This window comes from Melospiza melodia, unplaced genomic scaffold (genome assembly GCF_035770615.1).
Source record: "Melospiza melodia melodia isolate bMelMel2 unplaced genomic scaffold, bMelMel2.pri scaffold_54, whole genome shotgun sequence".
Lineage (NCBI taxonomy): Eukaryota > Metazoa > Chordata > Aves > Passeriformes > Passerellidae > Melospiza > Melospiza melodia.
Window position 1 is genome coordinate 4,576,320 of NW_026948798.1, and position 20,932 is coordinate 4,597,251.

The 20,932-nt window shown below is 50.6% G+C and overlaps 1 protein-coding gene and 1 pseudogene across 1 annotated transcript in view; one reads left to right on the forward strand and one right to left on the reverse strand.

Moving 5' to 3' along the window:
* Positions 1-9,310: 9,310 nt before the first annotated feature.
* On the reverse strand, positions 9,311-14,503 carry LOC134413855 (cell division cycle protein 20 homolog; annotated as a pseudogene).
* Positions 14,504-18,072: 3,569 nt separating this feature from the next.
* Positions 18,073-20,932, forward strand: part of LOC134413844 (olfactory receptor 14J1-like) — a 124,512-nt gene continuing 121,652 nt past the window's right edge. Inside the window, exon 1 of the mRNA XM_063147886.1 lies at positions 18,073-18,120. Coding sequence (XP_063003956.1) covers positions 18,073-18,120 — 48 coding nt within the window. The remainder of the gene's footprint in view (positions 18,121-20,932) is intronic.

A 20,932-nucleotide genomic window follows, 5' to 3' on the forward strand; every position in this document is an offset into this window, starting at 1 on the left:
AAGGCCAGCCAGACTTGTCAGGAATGGCAGATTTTCTCTGGGAGCAGATATAGGGAATTATGGAGGTGGAACTCCAATCTCGCCATCAGCACCTGGAGAAGCAGGACAGTTCTTTCTCATAGGAAGGAAAGCACAGACCCTTCCCCAGGGTTTTAGGGACAAATGAGACCTGACCCTTGTGAAACCATTGCCAGCCAGACTTGTCCTGGCAATATTCCTATGGGAAAAACCTTGGATATAAGGAAATTTGGAGGTGAAATCCCAATTCTGACCATGACTGCCTGGAGGAGAAGGAGAGTTCTTTTTAATGGCAAGAAAAGCATGGAGTCCCAGTGTTTCAGTAGTAGATGAGAAGAGACCCTAACCATGGCAAGGTCAGTTGGACTAGTCAGGTGACCCCTGGGAGGCCAAACCAGCCAGTTCTGTGTTCCCTTGGTATTGTGGGGCTCACAGTGTCACAATGGTGCCTTGATTACAAGAAGACCTGCAGTGTCACACTGGCCCCTTGGTTTGATGGGGTACCAGTGTCACAGTGGCCCATGGTTCCATTGGGCCCTGCAATGTCACAATGGTCCCAACAATTCCATGAGGCCTTGCAGTGTCACAATGGTCTCTGTTGTTCCCCAGGTCCCACAATGTCACATGACTCCTCTGTTCCATGAGCCCTGCAATGTCACAATTGACCTTTGGACCCTGGGGGTTTGCAGTGTCACAATGGTCTGCTTTGGCTCCACAGTGTCACAATGGACAACTGATGAAACGAGGCCCTGCTATGTCACAATGGACCTTTGGTTCCATGCAGCCCTGCAGTGTCACAAAGGCCTCTTGGTTTTATGAGGGATCCCCAGAGTCACAGTGGTTTCACTGGTTCCATGAGGCTTCACAGTGTCACAATGCATTGTTTATTCCATGGATCGTCATAGCACCACAATGGTCTCCATGATTCCATGAGTCCCCTCAGTGTCACAATGGTCTCCTTGGTTCCATGACACCCCAAAGTGTCACAACGGTCTCCATGGCTCCATAAGGCTCAAAAATGTCACAGTGGTCTCCATGATTCCATGAAACCCCCAGAGTGTCACAATGGTCCCTTGGTCTCACAGGGGCCCACAGTGTCACTATGGCCCCTTGGTCTCACAGGGCCCCACAGTGTCACAATGGTCCCTTGGTTCCATGGCCCTGTGCTGCAGCATTTCCCCTCCCCTTCTCAGGCCACCCTGCCAGCTGAGAAATGCTCCTTGGGCTCGGCCTTGGCCAACAGCCCCTGGGCTCAGCTCCTCTGCAGCTCATCACAAACACTGTCTGCTCCAGGCACTGCTGCTGCCCAACCAGCTCCTGCTTTCTGTAGGAGCAGCCCTGGGAACTGTTTTTGTTCCCTCAATGGCACAACATCCCTGTTCACACAATGCCAAAGAAAGCTGTTGGTGCCAAGTGTGGCCAGGATGAACCATTGCTGGGACTGAAGCCCCTCTTTTGGGGCCCTGCACTCAGTGCTCCAAAAGGAGCCCTTGGAGCTCTCCTGTGCCAGCGACTCCCTCTGAGTGGGGCCTCTCCCAGCCGGGAACTCTCCCGTTTGCTGCACTCGGGGATCCCCAACAACGACGGAGCCTGGGCCGATCCCCCCACTCCTCCAGGCTCAACCCTTTGTCTGCTGGAGAGATGCCAAAGCATCAGCAGTGAGCATTTCCTGCCCTCAGGGGAATTTCTCACAGGTGCCTTGCACTGACTCTTTGTGTCTGTGTGCACACAGGAGTGCCTGTGCTGGAGAAATGGGGCAGAAATGCTTCTCTCTGAGGGGTTGGAGTGGCTTGGATAGCTGAGTCAGTCAGGCCTGTAAGTGAAGTTTAAGTCATGAAGGTCTAAGTGAAGTTAAATGCTGCTGAGAGCTGTTATTTTGCTAAACTGGTTTGTTTAATATAAGTTATAAGCTAAGTTGAATATAATTAAATGTTATTCCTCTTTTAAATAGCAAAGTCATAGATTATAAGTAAAGTTAAATACTGTTAAGTGCTGTTCTTTTGCTAAATTGTGAGGTTTAAGGTATCAGTTAAGGTTAAGGTGTAAGTTCGGTCCTGTTAAGTTTTAGCTCTGTTAAGTTTTTAGGCCATATTGCTTTTATCCTTGCCCTCAGTGTCCTTGTGTCACACACACACACACACACACACACACAGGGACAGTTCTCAGTTAATTTCTGGTTTGATTGCCTGGGTTCTGTTTGGTTTTGTGGTTGCTTTGTTTCCTTGGTGTGCCTGAAGCGTCCAGTCAGGAGAAGAAGGACTCTTGCCAAGGAACTTTGTGCTGCTGTCCCTTAATATTAAATCTGGTTTTTGCTGATCCCTTGCTGGGGATTTTTTCAGCGCTCTTAGCCCCTTGTTGGTATCAGGGTGAAGGAGCCCTGGCCCAGGCTCTGGCCCTGGGGGACATGGGGAAGCTGCCGGGGGGTCCCTGTCCCCCTGTGCCACCCCCAGGGCCCCGGCCCCCTGTCCCCGTGTCAGGCTCTGGGGTTGATCTCATGGAACATCCCATGGGGGAGGCTGCGGATCTGGGGGCGGGGGGACCCAGGGGGGACAGGGAGGGACCGCGCTGTGCATGAGCAGGGTTGGACTGCTCTGGGGGGAGCGGTGAGGGGGGCTGGGGCAGAGTGACCTCCCCAGTGACCTCACACTGCCCCTGTGATGTCACACAGCACCTGTGATGTCACACAGCCCCTGTGATGTCACACAGCTCCTGTGATGTCACACTGCCCTTGTGATGTCACACAGCCTCTTGTGATGTCACACAGCCATCTGTGATGTCACACAGCCTGTGATTTCACAGAAACAGGGGATATCGTAAATCTGCACTGTGATGTCTCAGAAGACTCTGTGATGTCACAAAGTCACACTTTCATATCACTGTCTGTTCTGTGATGTCACAGCCAGCTCTGTGATGTCACACAGTCCCCTCTATGATGTTGTAGCTTCTCAATGACCTCACACAACAAACTCTGTGATGTCACAGCCCAATCTGTGACCTCACACAGCCCACTCTGTGCTGTCACACAGCCCCTGGCTGACATCACAGCTGCTCTGTGGCTCTGTTACACAGCCACAGAGGTGCTGCTGTGACACAGCCCCCTCTGGGACATGCCACAGCCCCTGCCAGTGCTGAGCCCCTGTGAGCTCTGTCTGTGCCCTGTTGGTGTCCCTGAGGGGACCTGGCAGTGCCCCAGCCCTGCTGGGCTGTGCACAGGAGCTGCTCCTGACCAGAGCTGTCTCTCTGCAGCGCTGCCCTTGCCAGGAGCTGCCTCTGGGCCAGGAGCCCAGCCCAGCTCAGCAGCACAGACACAGCACAGGGACTTTAATGAGCCTCTGGGGCTTTGCTGCTCTTTGCATCAGACCCAGTCCCTCAGAATGTGCTCAAAAAATTTCTCAGGAACTCAATGTAAGATTGAAACACTGAAGTTTCTTGTACTTTACGTAGATACCTGTGAGGCATAAGACTGACAAAGTGTCCCCAGGTTCCAGGTGGAGGAGAAAACTGCTGGCAGGGATGACAGATGGGGACAAGCAAGGGAAAGGTGTCTCTGGTGCTGAGCAAACCTGTGTCTCTGTCTCTGTCCCTGCAGGCTGTCAGCATCCCCCGGCTGCCCCACCTGGCTGGCCCCTTCCTTTGCTGACAGCTTTGCCTCCTGCCTGCCTCTGCCTGCCCACACAGAGCCTTGGGCTGCTCCAGGCTCCTGCTGGAGATGTGCTGCACCACAGTCCTGTCCTGGAAGGGAAATTCCTTTCTCCTGGTTCCAGTCTGATTTTCCCCAGGTGCCCTTGGAATTAATTCTTTCTTTCTCTGGCTGTTTTCTACTATGTGAAAAGGATCCAACATCTCTGAAACCACCCTTCCGTCCATCCCAGGGCTCTCCTCTGCTGTCCTCACTCCCCACCTCACTGAGCACAGAGCTCCCATGTCCCTATAAATTGTCAAGTGCTTGAGGCCAGGAGCACGTGGACATGAGGGACAGTTCTTTTGTATAGGAAGGAAACCGCAGAACCCCAGGGTTTTAAGGCATATGAGAAGCAGTCACCAGAAGCCAAGGCCAGCCAGACCTGTCTATCCTTGCAGATTTTGTCTTACAGTAACCCTTAGATATTCAGGGACTTTTGGGGGTGGAATTCCATTTCAGCCATGGGTTCCTGGACTGGAATGACTGTTCTCCATAGGAAGGAAAGGTGGAGACCCAGTATTTCAAAGGCTGATTAGAGGCAGCCCTAAGGAGGCCAAGGCCAGCCAGACTTGTTGTCAGGGGAGAATCCTTGGAGAGAAAGAATTTGGGAGGCCAAACCCCACTTTCGTCTAGGGGCATTTGGATGAGAAGGACAGTTCTTTTCCATAGGATGGAAAGTACAGAGCCCCAGTGTTTCAAAGGCAGATGAGAGCTGGCCCTCAGGAAACCAAGGGAACTTGGACAGTCCTAGCAGCTTTTGTTTGGGAGCTATCCTTATATCCAAGGCAGAGTAAGAACAAGTTATTAATGAGAGCAGGGTCAGGGGACCCACTAGAGACCTTATTTTTAAAGGCAACACCTAGACTCCTTTCCCACTCTACCTTGCTCCCAGGCACAGTTTGTGATTGTCTCTGTCCACATCTCCCAGTATTACTTCATGCCCAACTGCCAATACCAGTTGCCCATCTTCACTCATCTTGTCTGGATTTATGGGACCATCTTCTTCATCCTCTTCTCCAGCTTTTGGTACCAGTCCTACACCAAGGGCAAGCGGTTGCCCAGGGTGGATCAACAAGCAGCCCAGCACAACAGTAGCAGCATCCATGAAAATGGCACTGTCACCAATGGCAAGGTCAAAGCCAACTAGAGGGTGAAGTGCTCTCAGAGCCAATGAGAGCCCCACGGCAGAGGCAGCTGGGACCTGTCCCTCTGCTCTTGGGTGCCACTAGCCAAGTCAAGTGCCTACAGACTGTTGTACCCCTGTGCCCAGTCCTGCTGCCCCCTGTCTGCATGCTCAGCCCCCCTGCTCTGAGCAGCCATGGGCCACTTCTGCTCCTGGGAGGGCTTGTGCTGTTTCGCAGTGTTGCTGAGCAGAGAGGCAGCTGCCTGCATCAGAGCTGTGGGGCTGCAGTCCCATTCCAGTGTTTCCAAAGGAACTTTCTTCAAGTGCCTACATCTGGCTCTTCTGCCTAGCCGCCATTTCCTTCTGAGTAGGACCAAAAGAAGAGACTGCTTCCTGTCCTGGTGCCCTCTCCTCTTCCCTGTCTCACAAGAGCTTGTATTCATCCCTGGCTGCTTGTTACTGCTAGCTCATGTGTGAGCGCTCCTGCTCTATGATGCCTTGTGCCACTTTGTTCCATGCCACAGTGCTGCATGTCCCTTCTGGTCTCTGTGTGCCCAGCTTGGGAGTCCTGCCCTGGCATATCTGTGCCCAGGTGTCAGTGGAGAATGTAGGGGCAGTACTTATGGGACTTAAGGGCCCAGACCTGCCCAGTACGGTACCCATGCCCTGTGCCTAGTACATAGCAGGGGCTGTGACAGCCTGAAAGACTTCCCCCTTGTGATAAGCCCAGGTTGCCTTGCTCTCCTTGTGCCTGGGCTGGGTGCTCAGTGTGTGCTTAAGCCACACTTACCTGATCCTCTAAGGCAGCTGGTGGCTTGCTCCATAGTGGGGGAGACCAAGCTCAGCCTAGTCTTGGACCATTTCCATTCCTGTAAATTCAAGACTTGAGCAATAATTGCCCCTAAAATCAGCTCCTGGGCTCTCCTGCTTGGGTCCAGCCTTGCTCTGGCCTAGCCTGAGTAGAGTAGAGGGCGGTTTTAAGTGAGCACCTCTTGCCTTTGTGGATCTGACTGGGCCTGTGTGAAGATGTGCTCTGTCCTTCAGCAAGGCAGTGCAGCAGCTCTTCTGGCCTGGTGCCCAACACCTGCCCTGATTGTAACCAAAACATGCTGATGGCCTCGAGAACGAGGTGAAGGAGCCAGGCCCTGTCAGATTGGGCTGCTCTTCTATCACAAATAAACAAACAGAAGGAGAAATGCCTCTATTCTCTTGTTTTCATGGCTCAATATAAGCAAAAGCTCTTCCAAATGCTTGGTCCTGCCCAGCGTGGTTGAAGGCAGGGCTGGGAGAAGCAGCTGGTGTAGCAGGTTTGTGCTGGGGGAAGAGGGTGATGGCTGTGTGCTGATGAAGCAGATGGCAGATTGTTTCCAACTGTTTTGGTAGAGCAGTGCTCAGGGCTGGATGTGTGTCAAGGCTTCTGTTGTGAAAGCGACTCCACCCTGTCAAAAAATGGCTGGGGTGGAGTGTGGGTGTGGGCTGGGCCCTGGGCCACCTGCCCAGGAGGAACTGCTGCTTTTCAGAAATTATGGGGATTTGAGGTGTGGCAGAGCAGGGAATAGAGACTTTGGAAACTTGAGTGCTTGAGAAACAGCAGTTTGTTGCTTTCTGAATCTGCCAAAGCAGAAACTGCTGCTATCTGTGAATGCCCCTGCAGCATGGATCTGTGCACAATGTAGCTGGTTAATGTTGCTGTCTTGCTTTTGCTGCAGAAGTGCATCTTTGCCTGGCTGGGCTTTGTTATTTTTCCAACTGTCTCATTCTGGTATCTCTTTGGTACTGTTGGGGTGTAGGGCTGCCATCCCCCTTCTCATCCCCCCATGACTGGGCCCTCTTGAGCAGAGGGCAGCCTGAGTGCTGACTCAAGCCTGGGAAGAAGAGTGGGGAGCCAGCTGGGCAGCATGTGGCTGGGAGAAATGTGTTAGATCAGCAGCCTCCAGATGCTGAGTTTCGCTGTAGGGTTGGGTTGTGGGGTGGGAGGGCTTTAGTGGATGTCCAGCGAAAGCCCTGGAGCAGAGCTTGGTGTGAGAGAGCTCTGCTGATCTGACCTGGGCTGCTGTACACCTCAAGGCCCTGCTCTGAAATGCAGGAAAACATCTTCAAGTGCCCTGAACTGGTGTGACTAATATGCCTAAGCTGCACACAGCCATCACTCTCTTTTACAGCACTCAATGTCCTTGTATGTGAGAAGTCATGCAGTGTTCTCCCAGTTGTTGATGCTTCTCTGGGAGTAAAGACTTGGATGAGAATTTGTTCTTGTCCATGCTGAAGCGGGGTGTAATGTTAGTTCAGTGCTCAGAAGTCACCACTTCAGGAGCTGTAGGTGGTCCAGCTGACATGGACCTTTTCCTGTCAAGCCTCCTTCTCCCCTCCTGCTGGCTCTTGCTTAAAGACAGGATTGTCTTTGCTTTTGCCCAAAATAGTAACAATGCTTTAAACTACTTATGCTTGGTATTTTAGAATGGGCTGTTCCCTGCATGTGCTCTGCTCTCCCTTCCTCCAATTATTCCTGTTAGCTGTGCTCTTCTATGGGCTGGCCATGGCACTTGGTAATTAATATGCTGTCATGCTGTGAACTGAATTCACACCTTATAGGGCTGTGTTTACTGGGCCTGCTGGATCAGTGCCCACTTCCTTCCTCTGCTCCTCCTCACTCCAGGACTGTGAGAGACCAGCATGGGGTCAAAGACCCTGCAGTATCATTACCCTCTGGTAATTCTCAGAGGTCCTCTAAGGACTATGTAATACACAGCATCTGGGTGTGCGGCATGTGCTAAGGAGAAAGAAAGAGTCTGTGACAAAACTGAGCTGCTCTTACATGGGACTGAAAAAATGACAGGAACTTCTGGCATATAAAGCTTTCCTTCCAGGTCAGGGACCAGGGAAGGCCTAATCAGCTGTGGCCCTACAGGACAAGTCTGTGATAACTCCCAGCACCAAGTGCAGGGCTGTGGGGCAGGGCTCCTACAACAACAGCGCAGCTCTGTGGAAGAGCCCAGCCTTGCATCAGGGTTCCTGCTTGCTTCCCCTTTAGAGACAGCTGTGGCCCTAGGATTTGTGTCTGAGGGAGAGCTCCATCCTTGGACCTCCTGATCTTTCCCAAGTGGCCAAATGGGGATGCACCAGAAGCACTGCTGGGAAGGTGCTGGCTCAGTGGCTGTTTGTTGAGACTGTGACCCCATATCAGCTTTATGTGTGTGTGGGGGGGGGTGCTCTGGTGGGTGTGGTTACACACTCACTGGCCTTGGCAGAGCACAAGTCGGAACCTTTGAAGGTTCCAGCTGCTGTGAGGCTCAGGAGGCAGAGCTGGTGCTAGGCACAGTGTGGTACTGTGCTGAGAGAAAGGTGAAAACAGTTAATAATCTACCCTCACCTAATCACTGAGGGCTGATGGGAGGCACAGGCTTGGTGGAGCTGCTTTGTACAGGCCAAGGTGCTTATCAGCTGTGCAGTGTTCCCAGCAGCCCCTGGCAATGCTGGTGCAGCTGAAGGACAGGCTTGATGGTTCCGGTGCTGCCCCACAACCTCAGACACTGCATCTCCACCGTGCAAAGCATCATGGCTGAGCTGGTTGTTGGTCAGGTAAGGGCTCAAATATATTTCCTGCAACTTGCTCCAGCACAGTTCAGCCTGGAAAAAAGGCATTTTTCCAAGTGTAGGGGATTCAAACTCCAATAAATGTCAGCTGAGCCCTGGTGCTTGCTCCCCTGCATGAAGCCTCAGTGAGGCACCAGGGCCTCCTGTCAGCAGGAGGGGAAGGGAGATCAGAGTTCTTGGAAGAATACGTGACTGAAGGCTGAGCACAGGGTTGGTGGTGCTTTGCGTGGCTCTTGCATGACATCCAGGCTGGCTGTGGCAGTGTAAGCCAACCTTTTGTTTTGCATCAGGCTTTATGCCAGAGCCAGCCCCTTTCCAGCCTTTGGGGTGATTACAGTTGTTGCTCTATATTTCCCTCCCTCCTTTTTTTTCCAACAGCTAGTCTACTCCAGCACCATAGGCAGGCAGTGATGGCTGCCTGTAGCTAACAAGACAAACTGAGATCTGCCTGCAGAGCCATAGGAAGGTGTCCCTGGGCTTGTGAGACAGGCCAGGACAACACAAACTGAGGCCACAGCCATGCTGTGCTTTCAGTTGAGCCTGTGATGGAGCTGCTGTGCTTGTAGTCAGCATCTAGATGGGGCAGGTGACATATCTATCTTAGCTGGGACAGAAACAGAAGTACAGCCCTTGCACAGCATCCTTCTGCTAGGCTGTGCTAAGCTCAGGGGCCTCTAAACTGGCCCTTAAGACCTAGGTCTCCACTCCTTGCCCAGATCCCCAGCCTCAGGGAGAAAGACTTGGGTTTAGGAGCCATGGCTTTTTCTTCCACCAGACTCCATTAAGAAAAAGTCAAGTTAAGCAGTTCATTAACATTTAAAATACTGCACAGTGTGTAAACCAAATATCCCCCTCCCCACAACAATCCTGTGCTCTCAGTGGACGCTCTGGTGAAGAATACTGCTTTTGGCATTGTTTGCCTTCTCCTTCTTCTTGTTCTTTATGAGATCCATCTCAAAACAGCGGCAGATCCGCAGTGTCTCATCAGCAGCTGCTGAGGCCACTGCTGTACCATTAGGGCTCATGGTCAGGTTCAAGATTCTATCAGTATCACCTGAGGAGGAGAAGGAATGTGCAGTCAGGGCTGAGCTGATCAGCACATGCACATTTACTCCTGTATGTTCCCATGAGCCCTGCCAGCTTGCATAGCTGTCTCCCCAGTGGCTGTGGCAGCATGATTTCAGACCCCAAGCACACACTTGGATCAATGCTATCTCTTCCACAGCCCCGTGGGCATGCTTTACTCCTAGCAGCATGGCCCCGGATACTGTCCTGTATCAGTGATGCTGCAGGCTCAAACCAAGGAGTGCAGCTGTCTTCAACCTCTGACAGCCCCCCCACCCAGGCCCTGTCCATCTACCTTACAGCTCTGCAACCTTGTTCATTCTTAGATACTTCCATATAACCAGCTGATTCTGTGCAAAGCCATGGCCTGAAATGAGCTCCTTGTAGTTTGTGGACCATAGGATAGAAGTCACCTGCAAAGAGGCAGTAACACAGGTGAGGCGAGGTGCATGTGCTGATGCTCACCACTCGGAGGCAAGCATGGTCCCCCTCCTTCCCTGTGCCTCTGGGCCTGAGGAGCCAGTAGCTCTGTGGAGGTGTGCTGCCAGAAGGTGTTTGTCTCCAAGCTGATGTTCAGCTCTCACCTGGGAAAGGGTATCAACAGCACTGAGGCAGGTGCCAGAACACACGTTCCAGATGCGGATATGTCTGTCACTAGTGCCACCTCCAGTGGCTAGAACATTCATCTGCCATGGGCACCACGCCACAGCCTGAGAGAGGAGAGTTCATTTTAAAACATACCAGAGGCAACCTGCACCCAGCCAGTGCTGCATGCCTGCCTTGCACACACATATCCGCCCGTGGCAGCTCTGTGCTCACCTTGACAGCACCCTGGTGCTGAGTGAAGGTCTGCACAGGAGCAAAGTCGCCACCCCCACCTTGGGTGCATGGCCAGACGTTCACCAGACTGTCTTGCCACCACTGTCCAGGTAGCGGCCATCCAGAGACCATCTGAGTCCACACACCTCGTGTGTGTGGCCAGCAAGGGCGGCCACGTGATGCTCAGCCACTCGGACATCGTGGTGATGGATGTGCCCAGTCCGTGCACCACTGCAGAGAGAAGAGAAGGCTTGCAGGGTCAAGCTGCACATTTTCACCTAAATCCATTTTTGTTGTTGCAAGACTGCTATAGCTGCCACTGGGTTTCAACCAGTGTTACCAGCAACACAGGTCTGTTGGTGTGAGTGAAACACTCACACAAGCTCTTTACAACTTCAGCACAAATTGCAATACAGGAAAGAGGCCTTCTCCTCACAGCCCCAACAGATAAGGCTGAGTAAGAATCCCAAGCCAGGACAAACTTCTCTCTGCCATCCCTAACCCATGCCAAACATAGATTGATGGATAGGAGTTTGCAACAACTGGAAACTGCCCTTGACCCACTGCATTACCTGGAGAGGATGTAACTGTTCCAGATGAGGGTTCCCACATGGCCACAATGGCTGGTCATGGTTCGGAGATGTTTCTGCTGCTCAGCGTCCCATAGCTGGAGAGGCAAAGCAAAAAGTTCTTCAGAAGAAACCCAATCCTGTTTCTATGCCCTAGGAACCTCACTGCACAGGCTCTGGCATTCAGCTTTCTCAGTAAGGGAACAGAGAAAGTGTGTATCTCATGACTATAGCACAGAAGGTAACGCTACTTATCAGAAAACCCCCAAACGAAACGCTGCCTTGCACACTGGGCAGTTCCACCCCACACCAGGGAAGACAAGTCAGGTGCATGGCATCCTTCCTCTGCCAGGCAAGGTTTTGTCCCCAGTTCTGTCAATCCCTAGAAAACACCTCTAGTTTTACTCTTGCATTCACCTGAACCTCAGCACTACTTGTGCCAACAGCAAGGTAGTCTCCATCTTTAATCCATGACACAGAGGAAATATAAACATCTGGATGCTCCATCTGCAGCAGGGGGATAATCTCCCTAGTAGTGTGATTCCACAGATAAACAGTGTTGTCCAGAACCACTGCCAGGAAGTTCTGGGAGCTCCAGTCTACAAGATTCAGATCTACACTTTGAAAGAGCAATGCAGGTCACACCATGCTTGGCTAGAGAGCCCTGCCCTTCACCCGTGCTGATGCAGCAGGTGTGGGTGCACATGTGCACACACACACGTACAGGTGAGGGGCAGCCTTCTGAGTGTCACTATGCCCAGCTGCTGGGGCCAGGTACCCTGCTCCAAGGCACCTACACAGTGCCCTAGACCACTGTCCCTGTAAGGCCACACAGGGACACTCCAGAAGTGGTCTGTGCTAGCCTGGGTACACAAAATAATACAGACAGCCCAGTTACACTGTCCTAGGAACAGCAATCCAGTGCAAAATGTTCTGGATGCCCAGCACTCAACCCTGTAGCCTACTTACAGTAGTCGTTGAACGTCTCTGGTGCATCCAAGACCCGTTCTGGCTTTGAGGGAATATTTCTGCTATTCTTCCTGCTGAATCCAGGTGCCATTTTCTGACTGTAGAGCACTTTCAGGTTATTCTGATAGCCTGTGTGCAGGGGAACAGGTTTGTTAACCTGAGTTAGTTTCCTCCCAGCTGAGTGCTGCTCACCCACCTAGGAATCCCTTGGAATGAAAATGAAGTCCTAAGAGAAACACTCACAAGCCTGCAGTGCACTAAAATCACTGGCAGTATGAACTGCTGAACAGGGGTGAGCTACAATTTCGTCATTCATGGAAACAAATTTAACAAACACTTGGGTTTTTGAATCCCATTATATTTAGTTGCAGTTTAAGCTAGAAAGTGCACAGCAGAGGGTTTGATGCTCTTACAGACTTCATGAAGGTTTGGAACCTGCAGTACAGGTGAAATGTCACCGACATCTTTTCATAAAAATCCTTTCTTTAGGATTTTTCTCCCTTCTGAGAAGCTGTGGCCTCAGCAACAAAATGTAAACAAATGGTTATCTGCTGCTGTGGAATGCAACAGGTGGATGCGTGATTGGTCTCGGGTGAATGTTTGGATTTACTGACCACTCACAGCAGAGCTGGGTCTCACCCTCTGCTGAGACACAGCCCTTTGTTTATTCATTCTTTTTCTATTCTTAGCTTAGCTAGCTTCTGAGAACTTTCCTTCTATTTCATTTAGTATAGTAACAATGTAATATATATCATAAAATAATAAATCAAGCCTTCTGAACATGAGGTCAAGATTCTCATCTCTCTCTTCACCCTGAAGACCCTTGCAAGCCCTGTAACAGGTGACCAACTGGCAGTCATAGCACCTCTCCTAAATAAATTCACTGTAACTGTTATGCCCTCCCTCGACCTCAGGAACCATAAGAAAGGAGACTCCAGCCTGTGCAGCTCTCAGAAACCAGTTGATTTCTCCTGTGACCACACACAGAGCCTCTGTGTTGCTGTTCCCCTGACCTGATCTCTGCTGCTGATTCAGCTCACACAGACTCTGTATCATACCTTCTGGAGCATTCTCTAGTTTTCCACTGAGGTGGAGGATCTTTGCCTCTTCTACATCAAAACCATTCAGATGCACTGCCCAGGCTTTCTGTTGCTCCTACAGAGACAAATCACCCTCAGTGCAATGCATTTAAAACAATTCCCACACTGCAATTTAAACAGACACCTAAGTCCCCTTTTCTTAGAATCTGAAGATGTTTGCCTGTGCTGCAAAGGTCAGTCACACAGAGGCAGGTCAAAGCAATTTTTCCTCAGACTTTCATATATTGTCCTGCTCACATTTTCACACAATGGCAAATTCAGTGTTATTGCCAGTGGGAAAAGCCACAGCCACAAAGCGACCAAATGCTTCACAAACAGATTTCAGAACACAGTGTAAAACATTCCAGAAGTGTTCCCTGTGGAGACATTGTCCTAGAATAGCTACCACCAGTAGTTTCACTTTGCATAGGCTTACAGCTTTGTGTTTTTGTAACCTGCTACATTTTAAAGCCTCATTAGTCAAAAGCTAAATTTTGCTTCCAGAAGCAGCATAGGCTTAGAGTGCATGGCAGTCTCTACAGCTTCAATCACATCCTAGGCTCCTGAAGCCCAGAGCTGCAAGTAGTGATGGCTGGGACTTGTCAGTCCCGTGTGCCCACTTGATAGAACCTATAGTTTACTGCTCTGTAAAGGGGCAGGAAGGAGTAGCGGTTGTTTAAGTAATTGTAACTTAGCAACATGCTCACCTTCTTGGTAGAGGAATCCTCAGCAGGGTCATTCTTTTTGCTTAGGAGGAAATTTGCCATCTCCATCTGCATAGTGCTGCGGTTGGGAATGTAGCGATCCCCCCCAGCCTTTTTGGGGATGCTTTGAATTTTGGATCAAGATTTACCTGCATTCACATATGAAAATATTGTCTTACAGCTATTTAACAGCCTGTATTAAAGCTTTCATGGGAGTAAACCCAACACTCTTCCACATCACACCCACCAGACAAGTAGGACTCTGAGGTCTCATGCCACCCAGTCACAACTAACTTATATTTTCCTCCCTGCCACCAAGTTGGTTAGGGACTGTGTGCACTTGGGTCTAGTGCAACAATTCCAGAGTCCAGAGATAAGGGGAAGATACAGAAACGCTCACAGGATGTAAAGCTGTCAGCTGACAGTCCCGCCCACACTCATCCTAGCATACAGCTGTGCCAGCAAGGCTCAGCTGGGCGAACAGCAGCTGGCCAGCCCCAGTGCTCAGAGCTCTGCCCCTCATGCTGGCAAGGAGGTGGGTGGCTGTCAGGAGCACAACCCACCTCCTCCTGCCTGAGCAGCAGCCGGTAGGGGAGCGTGGCAGGGAGCCTAGAGCCCCATGGCTACGGACAAGCAGCCTGGGCCAGGCTCCCGCACTCAACCTCTGCCGCCGGTGGCCGGCGCTCACTGGGTATCTTGGATGGCGTCTTGCTGGAGCTGTGGGAGCGATTGGCTGGCTTCATGGGCGACACGCCGACGGGGCTGGGCCCGGGGCATCTCTCCTTGGCCTTGCGCTGCCATCGCGCAGGCGGCGCATTCGGGATCAGCGTGTCCAGCTTCAGCAGCCCGTGCAGGTCCGCCTCCAACAGGAACTGCACCATGGTCCTGCGGGCGGGCGGCGTTGGCCGTGCCCACCGGCCGGGCTGTGCCTACTCCGACAGGCCCCGCCGGCCTCCCCACCACGGGACCGTGCAAGCGCTCCGGCCGCTCCTCCCCACCAACGCACACCCCCACTCTCCCCAGCCGCTCCTCGGGACACTCGGTCAGCCGATACGCCCTCCCTCCGCTCCTCGGGGGTCCTTGATCAGCCGGTACCCCTTCCAGCTGCTCTTCGGGGCACTCTCAGGTAAGCGACATTCTCCCTTCCCCTGCCTTTCAAGAGCAATCTCGTCCCTGCTCTTTCTCTTCCCCACTGTGCTTTGCCTCTGCCCTGTGCCCCTGGGGCTGCTCTTGGCCAGGCAGCCTCAGTGGGAGCCAGCATTGGCTGCAGCCCCAGCGGGCCCCCCAGGAAAAGGCCCAGCAATTAGGAGGCCAGTGAAAGCTCTGGGCAGCAGCAGAACCCTCAGCAGAGTTCTTTAAACAATCATGGACTGGCCACACCTACACTGCAGCCTCACTGGGAATGTTTCCTATGTAGAGTAGACTTTCAAAAGAAGTCTACTTTCAAAAGAAGCTGTTTGAGGGAAAGGTGAACTAAACACTCACTGTCTTCTCGTAAGTCCAAATTTGGACAGAGCGTAAGATGAAAATCAGCTCCAAAACAAGCAGGCCTGCCAGGAAGCCCAGCCAGCAGCCTGTTCACTGACAGAAACCCCTTCCAAGGCCCTTCTGGGCATCAGGAACATGTACTGTGGTTCCAGCTGCACCTGTGGGAGCAATGGGGAGCGTCAGCCCGTGCTGTGCTGCACTGCTGAGCTGGCAGCACGGTGTATGCAGGCAGGACATTCTCCGTTTCCCCCAGAGATGGGGCCTGCAGGCACCTTGCCGCACCTTGGCACAGGCTGTGCCACCCAACCAAGCCCAGCAGGCCGGGAGGAGAGCCTGGGGCCAGCAGCAAGCTGAGAGAAGGCCCTGCTCTAGAACTGAGGGAGTTCCACCAGAAGCAAACAAAGATGGTAACTTGAAGAGATGCCCACTGTGCTCATAGTTTGTCTGAGAACACTAAGACGTGAGCTTGTCAAAAATCTTAAGTAACAGGGAAAAGGTTTTATGTATGTTGGTTGTGACTAGGTACAAAGCTCCTGCGGGAAAAGAGCCTCTGCAGCAGGCTGTCTGGCTGAAGGGGTCTTACTTCTTCCTAGAATAAAGATTAGCACTGAAATGCAATTTTATTTTTTATTGTATGTGGAGAGTTTAGTTCAAGCATGGCTTAAAGAAAAAGGCCATGAAGGCATACAATTGAGAGAAAAGTAAAAGGTAGTTGCAAAGCAGTTCCAAAAGCAGTTCCCAGCCTGATTTCTATAAACAATTAGACTTTCTCAGGCATCACTTTATAAACAATAGGGTTCTCAGGCAGTCTTCCCATAACAAGCAAACACCCTCTCTGGGAAAAGATGGCACCCTGAGAACAGATGTGGAAATTTTGAGAACCTTTCATATCACAGTGGGGACACTGGTTTTGTTTTGTGTAAGCAATTAACGGTATTGTAAAACAAAGGGAGTGGTTAGAGTTTTCTCTGTTAGCCTATCATGAACCTGGATTTTGGAATATGCATGAAGTTCGTTAACACTGTTATTTAAAGTGACTGATCGATCAATAAACTTGAGTTCGATGCATTAATGGATGGTCGTTCTCCCTTCATCTCAACAAATGGTGACACCCGACCATGATAGCGAACACCTTGGGGATTGCGAACGCCACAGGAGGTGAGGATTGGTTCAGGTTCCGAAGCAGCCGGAATGGCAATAAGCACGAATAAACAAAGCGGAGGAAAAGCCGCCGAGATGCGCCGTGCCCTAGGCGACCGTATAGACGGGCCTGGCTGATACGTGTGGCCGGAAGCCTTGAGGACCTGCAAAGTGCGCACTTATATAGGTATGGAAAGGCAAGCCGCATATGAACTTTTTATTACTTTCTTGCAAAAAAGGTAAATTAAGGGAATAGACTTACAGAAAGAATTACCAGGTCTTTTGGCTTATGGTTTGGAACGGGGAATCTTTGTGAATTCCCACACAGTTCATGAATTGTCGGAATGGCATAAATTTGGTGATATATTATGGCAGGTTACGTTAGACGATGATAAAACTGCTAAAAAGTGGGGTAAATTATGGCGGGTCGTTAATACCGAACTGTTGCAGTTTCAGGCTGAAAAAAGGGCTGCCCACCAGGCTACTGCCGCTCATGATGGTAACAAAGAGTACGATCAAGACAGGGAGTTTGATACGGAGTCAGGAACTCCTCTTGGCCCCGCTATGAGGACTGTTTTATTACCAGCCTCACCAACTCCCTCTGCGAGCCAGGCTGTGAGCCAGGCTGCGAGCCAGGCTTTAAGCCAGGCGCCACAGAGCGCTGCATGACCCACTTCGCCGCCTCCCTTAATGAGCCAGCCCCCCTTAACGAGCCAAGCTCCGCAGGGTGCTTTATTGCCCGCTTTGCCGCAGGCTACACGGAGCACCTCTGAGTCTCCCGTATCTGCTGTATCGCAGCAGCCGGGGCCAAAACCGATACTCCGTTCCCGAAAAGCAGTCAGTCAGTCCCTGGGTCGGAAAACGATCTAGCAGCGATGATTGCAAGGGAAAGACGAGATGCGTGGGCTGCCCTGGCCAAGGATACAATGGAAAAGGGAGACCAAGAGCTGATAAGCATGGCGAGCAAACTGGCTTGTCCGGTTATTTTTACCCCTCAGGCCGGAGGCAGTATACAGGCGACAATCAGTGCTTTAGACTGGAAAATGTTATCTCAATTGCGAGCTACTGTTAGTCAGTTTGGATTTAAAAGCGAACCAGCCAAGCAAATGCTCGATTATATTTTTGACACCAGCATCCTTCTCGTTAATGATTGCTGTGGCATAGTTAAACTAATCTTTACCCAACATCAACAATTGCTGTTTAATGCTCACTGGCAAGAGCTCGTTAACGAGTGCGTGGCAGTTCAAAGGCAGCCAGGTGACCCCCTCCATGGCGTCACTGTTAATGAGCTTATGGGTCTGGGACCTTTCCTTCGCACTGAGGCACAAGCCTTAACAGGTCAGGAGAAGTGCCGAGAGGCAATGAGGTTAGTCAGACTCGCAATAGAAAGGGTAAAGGAACCAGGAGGGATACCAGTATATATGGGAATTAAGCAAGGCAGAGAGGAATCATTTGGCACTTTTATTGATAGAGCTGCGGCTGCAATTGAGAGCGCTGGAGTAGCAGAATATATGCGCGGGGCCCTCCTCAAACAGTGTGCGATTCAAAATTGTAATTCTGCTACTAGAAACATACTTAATACCTTAGGTGCAAATTGGACTATAGAGGAGGCATTAGAGAGGATGCCTCTCATACCAACCGGGCAGCAGGCTTTAGTGGTAGACGCAATTAAACAGTTAGGAATAGGCTTGCAAGAACAGGCAAAGTCCTCTCAGAGTCAGGTTGCAGTTAGCCGCTGTTGCACCTCTCCAAGCATCAGCCGCATTTGCAGCATCAAATAAAAGGGGCCGCGTGAAATGTTACCGATGCGGAGGCATGGGCCATGTACGCCAGGAATGCCAGGCTGTCGGAATCTGGTGCCAGAAATGCCGTATGGACAATCATAATACGAGCGCTTGTAGACGGAGGTCGGGAAACTTCTCCAGGAGCGCGTAGTCTCACAGCAGCCGCGCCCAGACACAAATTGCCACTGCAGCAACAACACCCCCCCATGCCTCCAACCCTCCGCAGCAGGCAGCCTCCAACCCATCGCAGCCGGGAGTCTCCAGCCCGCCACCGCAGGGAGCCTCGGCATGGACCTGGCAGCCGCAGTAGATGTAATGTTGATGACTCTGCACCCGCAAAAAATCCCTACGGGGGTCCAAGGACCTATTATTATACAGAACAAAGCGGTGGGTGCGCTACTATTTGGGAGATCTTCTGCATCTATGTTAGGACTGTTTGTTTTGCCTGGCGTTATTGACGCAGATTGCACGGGAGAGATTATGGTAATGGCTTACATCCCTTTTCCTCCTCTTCAAATAAACAAGGGACAAAGGATTGCTCAGCTGGTACCGCTTGAGCAAATGACGAAAGGAATACAACCCATAAAAACTCAAGAGAGGAGAGACAGTGCTTTTGGTTCCACAGCAGAACTTACCTTGTTAACTTTAAATCTTGCCGAGAGACCCAAGAAAAAAGTAGAAGTAGAATTTAACGGACAGAAAAGGTCATATTCAGGTCTGCTGGATACTGGAGCAGATTCCAGCATCATTAGTCCTAACTGCTGGCCTCATCATTGGCCTTTGCAGCCGGCAGCCACTGCAGTATCCGGGGTAGGAGGACTTACCCTGGCTAGCCGCTCACCCCCCCTTCAAGTTTATATCGACGGGAAGCAGCTGACGGCGACTTTTTCGGTGGTGCAGTTACCACCTACTGTTCAATGCCTTATAGGTCGGGACATTATGGTTCAGCTAGGGGTTGTTTTAACAAATGAACACCCTTTGGAGTAAAAGCCATTGCTTGGACTTTCCCAATTCCCATTACCTGGATCGTTGACACTCTGGTATGGGTTAAGCAATGGCCTTTGAAAGGGGAAAGTCTGCAACACGCATATCAGCTCGTCTCAGAACAGTTCCAACAGGGACACTTGCGTTTGTCTACCAGCCCCTGGAATACTCCAATTTTTGTAATTAAAAAGAAGTCAGGAAAATACAGACTGCTCCATGATTTGCGTGCTGTTAATGATCAGATGGAACCTATGGGCTCATTGCAACCTGGATTACCTAACCCAGCCATGATCCCGATGGATTGGCCTTTGCTGATTATTGATCTCAAGGACTTCTTTTTTACTATCGCCCTCCACCCGCAGGATATGCGACGGTTTGCTTTCACATTACCTGCGATTAATAAAGAAGCACCCGATCAGAGGTTTGAATGGACGGTTCTTTTGCAGGGCATGCGAAACAGCCCTACCTTGTGTCAGCTTTATGTCAGTGCAGCTTTGCAACCTCTTAGGAAACAATGGCCTAATACAGTGATATATCATTATATGGATGATGTATTGTTTGCTCAGCTGATGCCTTTCACACAACAACAAGTCCAGGAAATAAGAGCAACACTGGCACAATATTCTCTAGTAGTAGCTCCTGAGAAGATCCAAACAACTGCTCCCTGGAAATACCTGGGATGGTCTATGACAGAACAAATTATCAAACCTCAAAAGCTGCAATTAAAAACAAAAATAACCACCTTAAATGACGCTCAAAAATTCTCGGGTGATTTACAGTGGTTAAAACCAATGGTGGGAATACCCAATGAACTGCTCGATGAGTTGTGTCCCCTGTTGAAAGGGACTGACCCAACTCATCCGGTGTGTATTACTGACAAACAACAGCGGGTCATTCAGCAAATCATGGACTGTGTTATGCATGGACATGTTCATTGAAGGGATCCAGACTTACCCATAGATCTGACCATTTGGAAGGGCCCACAGTATCTTTTGGGAGCACTTACGCAAAGCAAACAAGAAACAGGGGAAACACGGATATTAGAATGGATCTCCCCCCCCACTGCAGCAAAGTAAGACTCTTTTTCAAAAAATTGAAATGTTAGCAGATCTGATAAAGAAGGGCAGAGAAAGGATGTTGCAGGAGGCTGGGGCAGAACCAGCTGCCATCAAGATACCAATGAAAAAGGATACCTTGGACTGGTATTTGACTAATTCAGAGGAAATGCAGGAAGCTCTCTTGGGTGCATGTTGCCCTATTGAAACACACCAGCTTTGACCAGATTTGATTCAATGGATAGGGGACTGGGACTGGATAACTCGTCCAAAGCGAGAAAATTCTCCTATCTCAGGTGCCATTACTGCATTTACAGACGCTGGCAGGAAATCAAGAACTGCTGCAATTACCTGGCAGGAAAAGTGAGTATGGAAGCATCATATTCTGCAAGTGGAAGCAGTGGACAACTTACAAACCATGGAACTGTTAGCAGTGGTATGGGCAATGGCACAATTTAAGGAACCTTTGAATGTTGTTACAGACTCTCTGTATGTAGCAGGAGTTGTAGCAAGAATTGAAGACGCTTCCATAAAAGAGGTGCAAAATCAAAGACTATATGAGCTATTATTGCAGTTAAATAGAGCTACAAGATCCAGGGAGCATGCTTATGCTGTAATTCATATTAGAAGTCACAAATGGGATGTTGGTTTAGGTGAAGGAAATGATAGGGCAGATAGATTGTTCACTATTACCCAAAGCACACCTCTGTCAAGTCACCAATTGGCTCGAGACGCCCACTCAATGTTTCACCAAAATGCAAAAGGCTTAAGCAGAGAATTTAAGATAACATTCTCAGAAGCAAAAGCTATTGTGAGGGCTTGCCCGATTTGTAGTCACCATAATGGGGGAAGTGGTTTA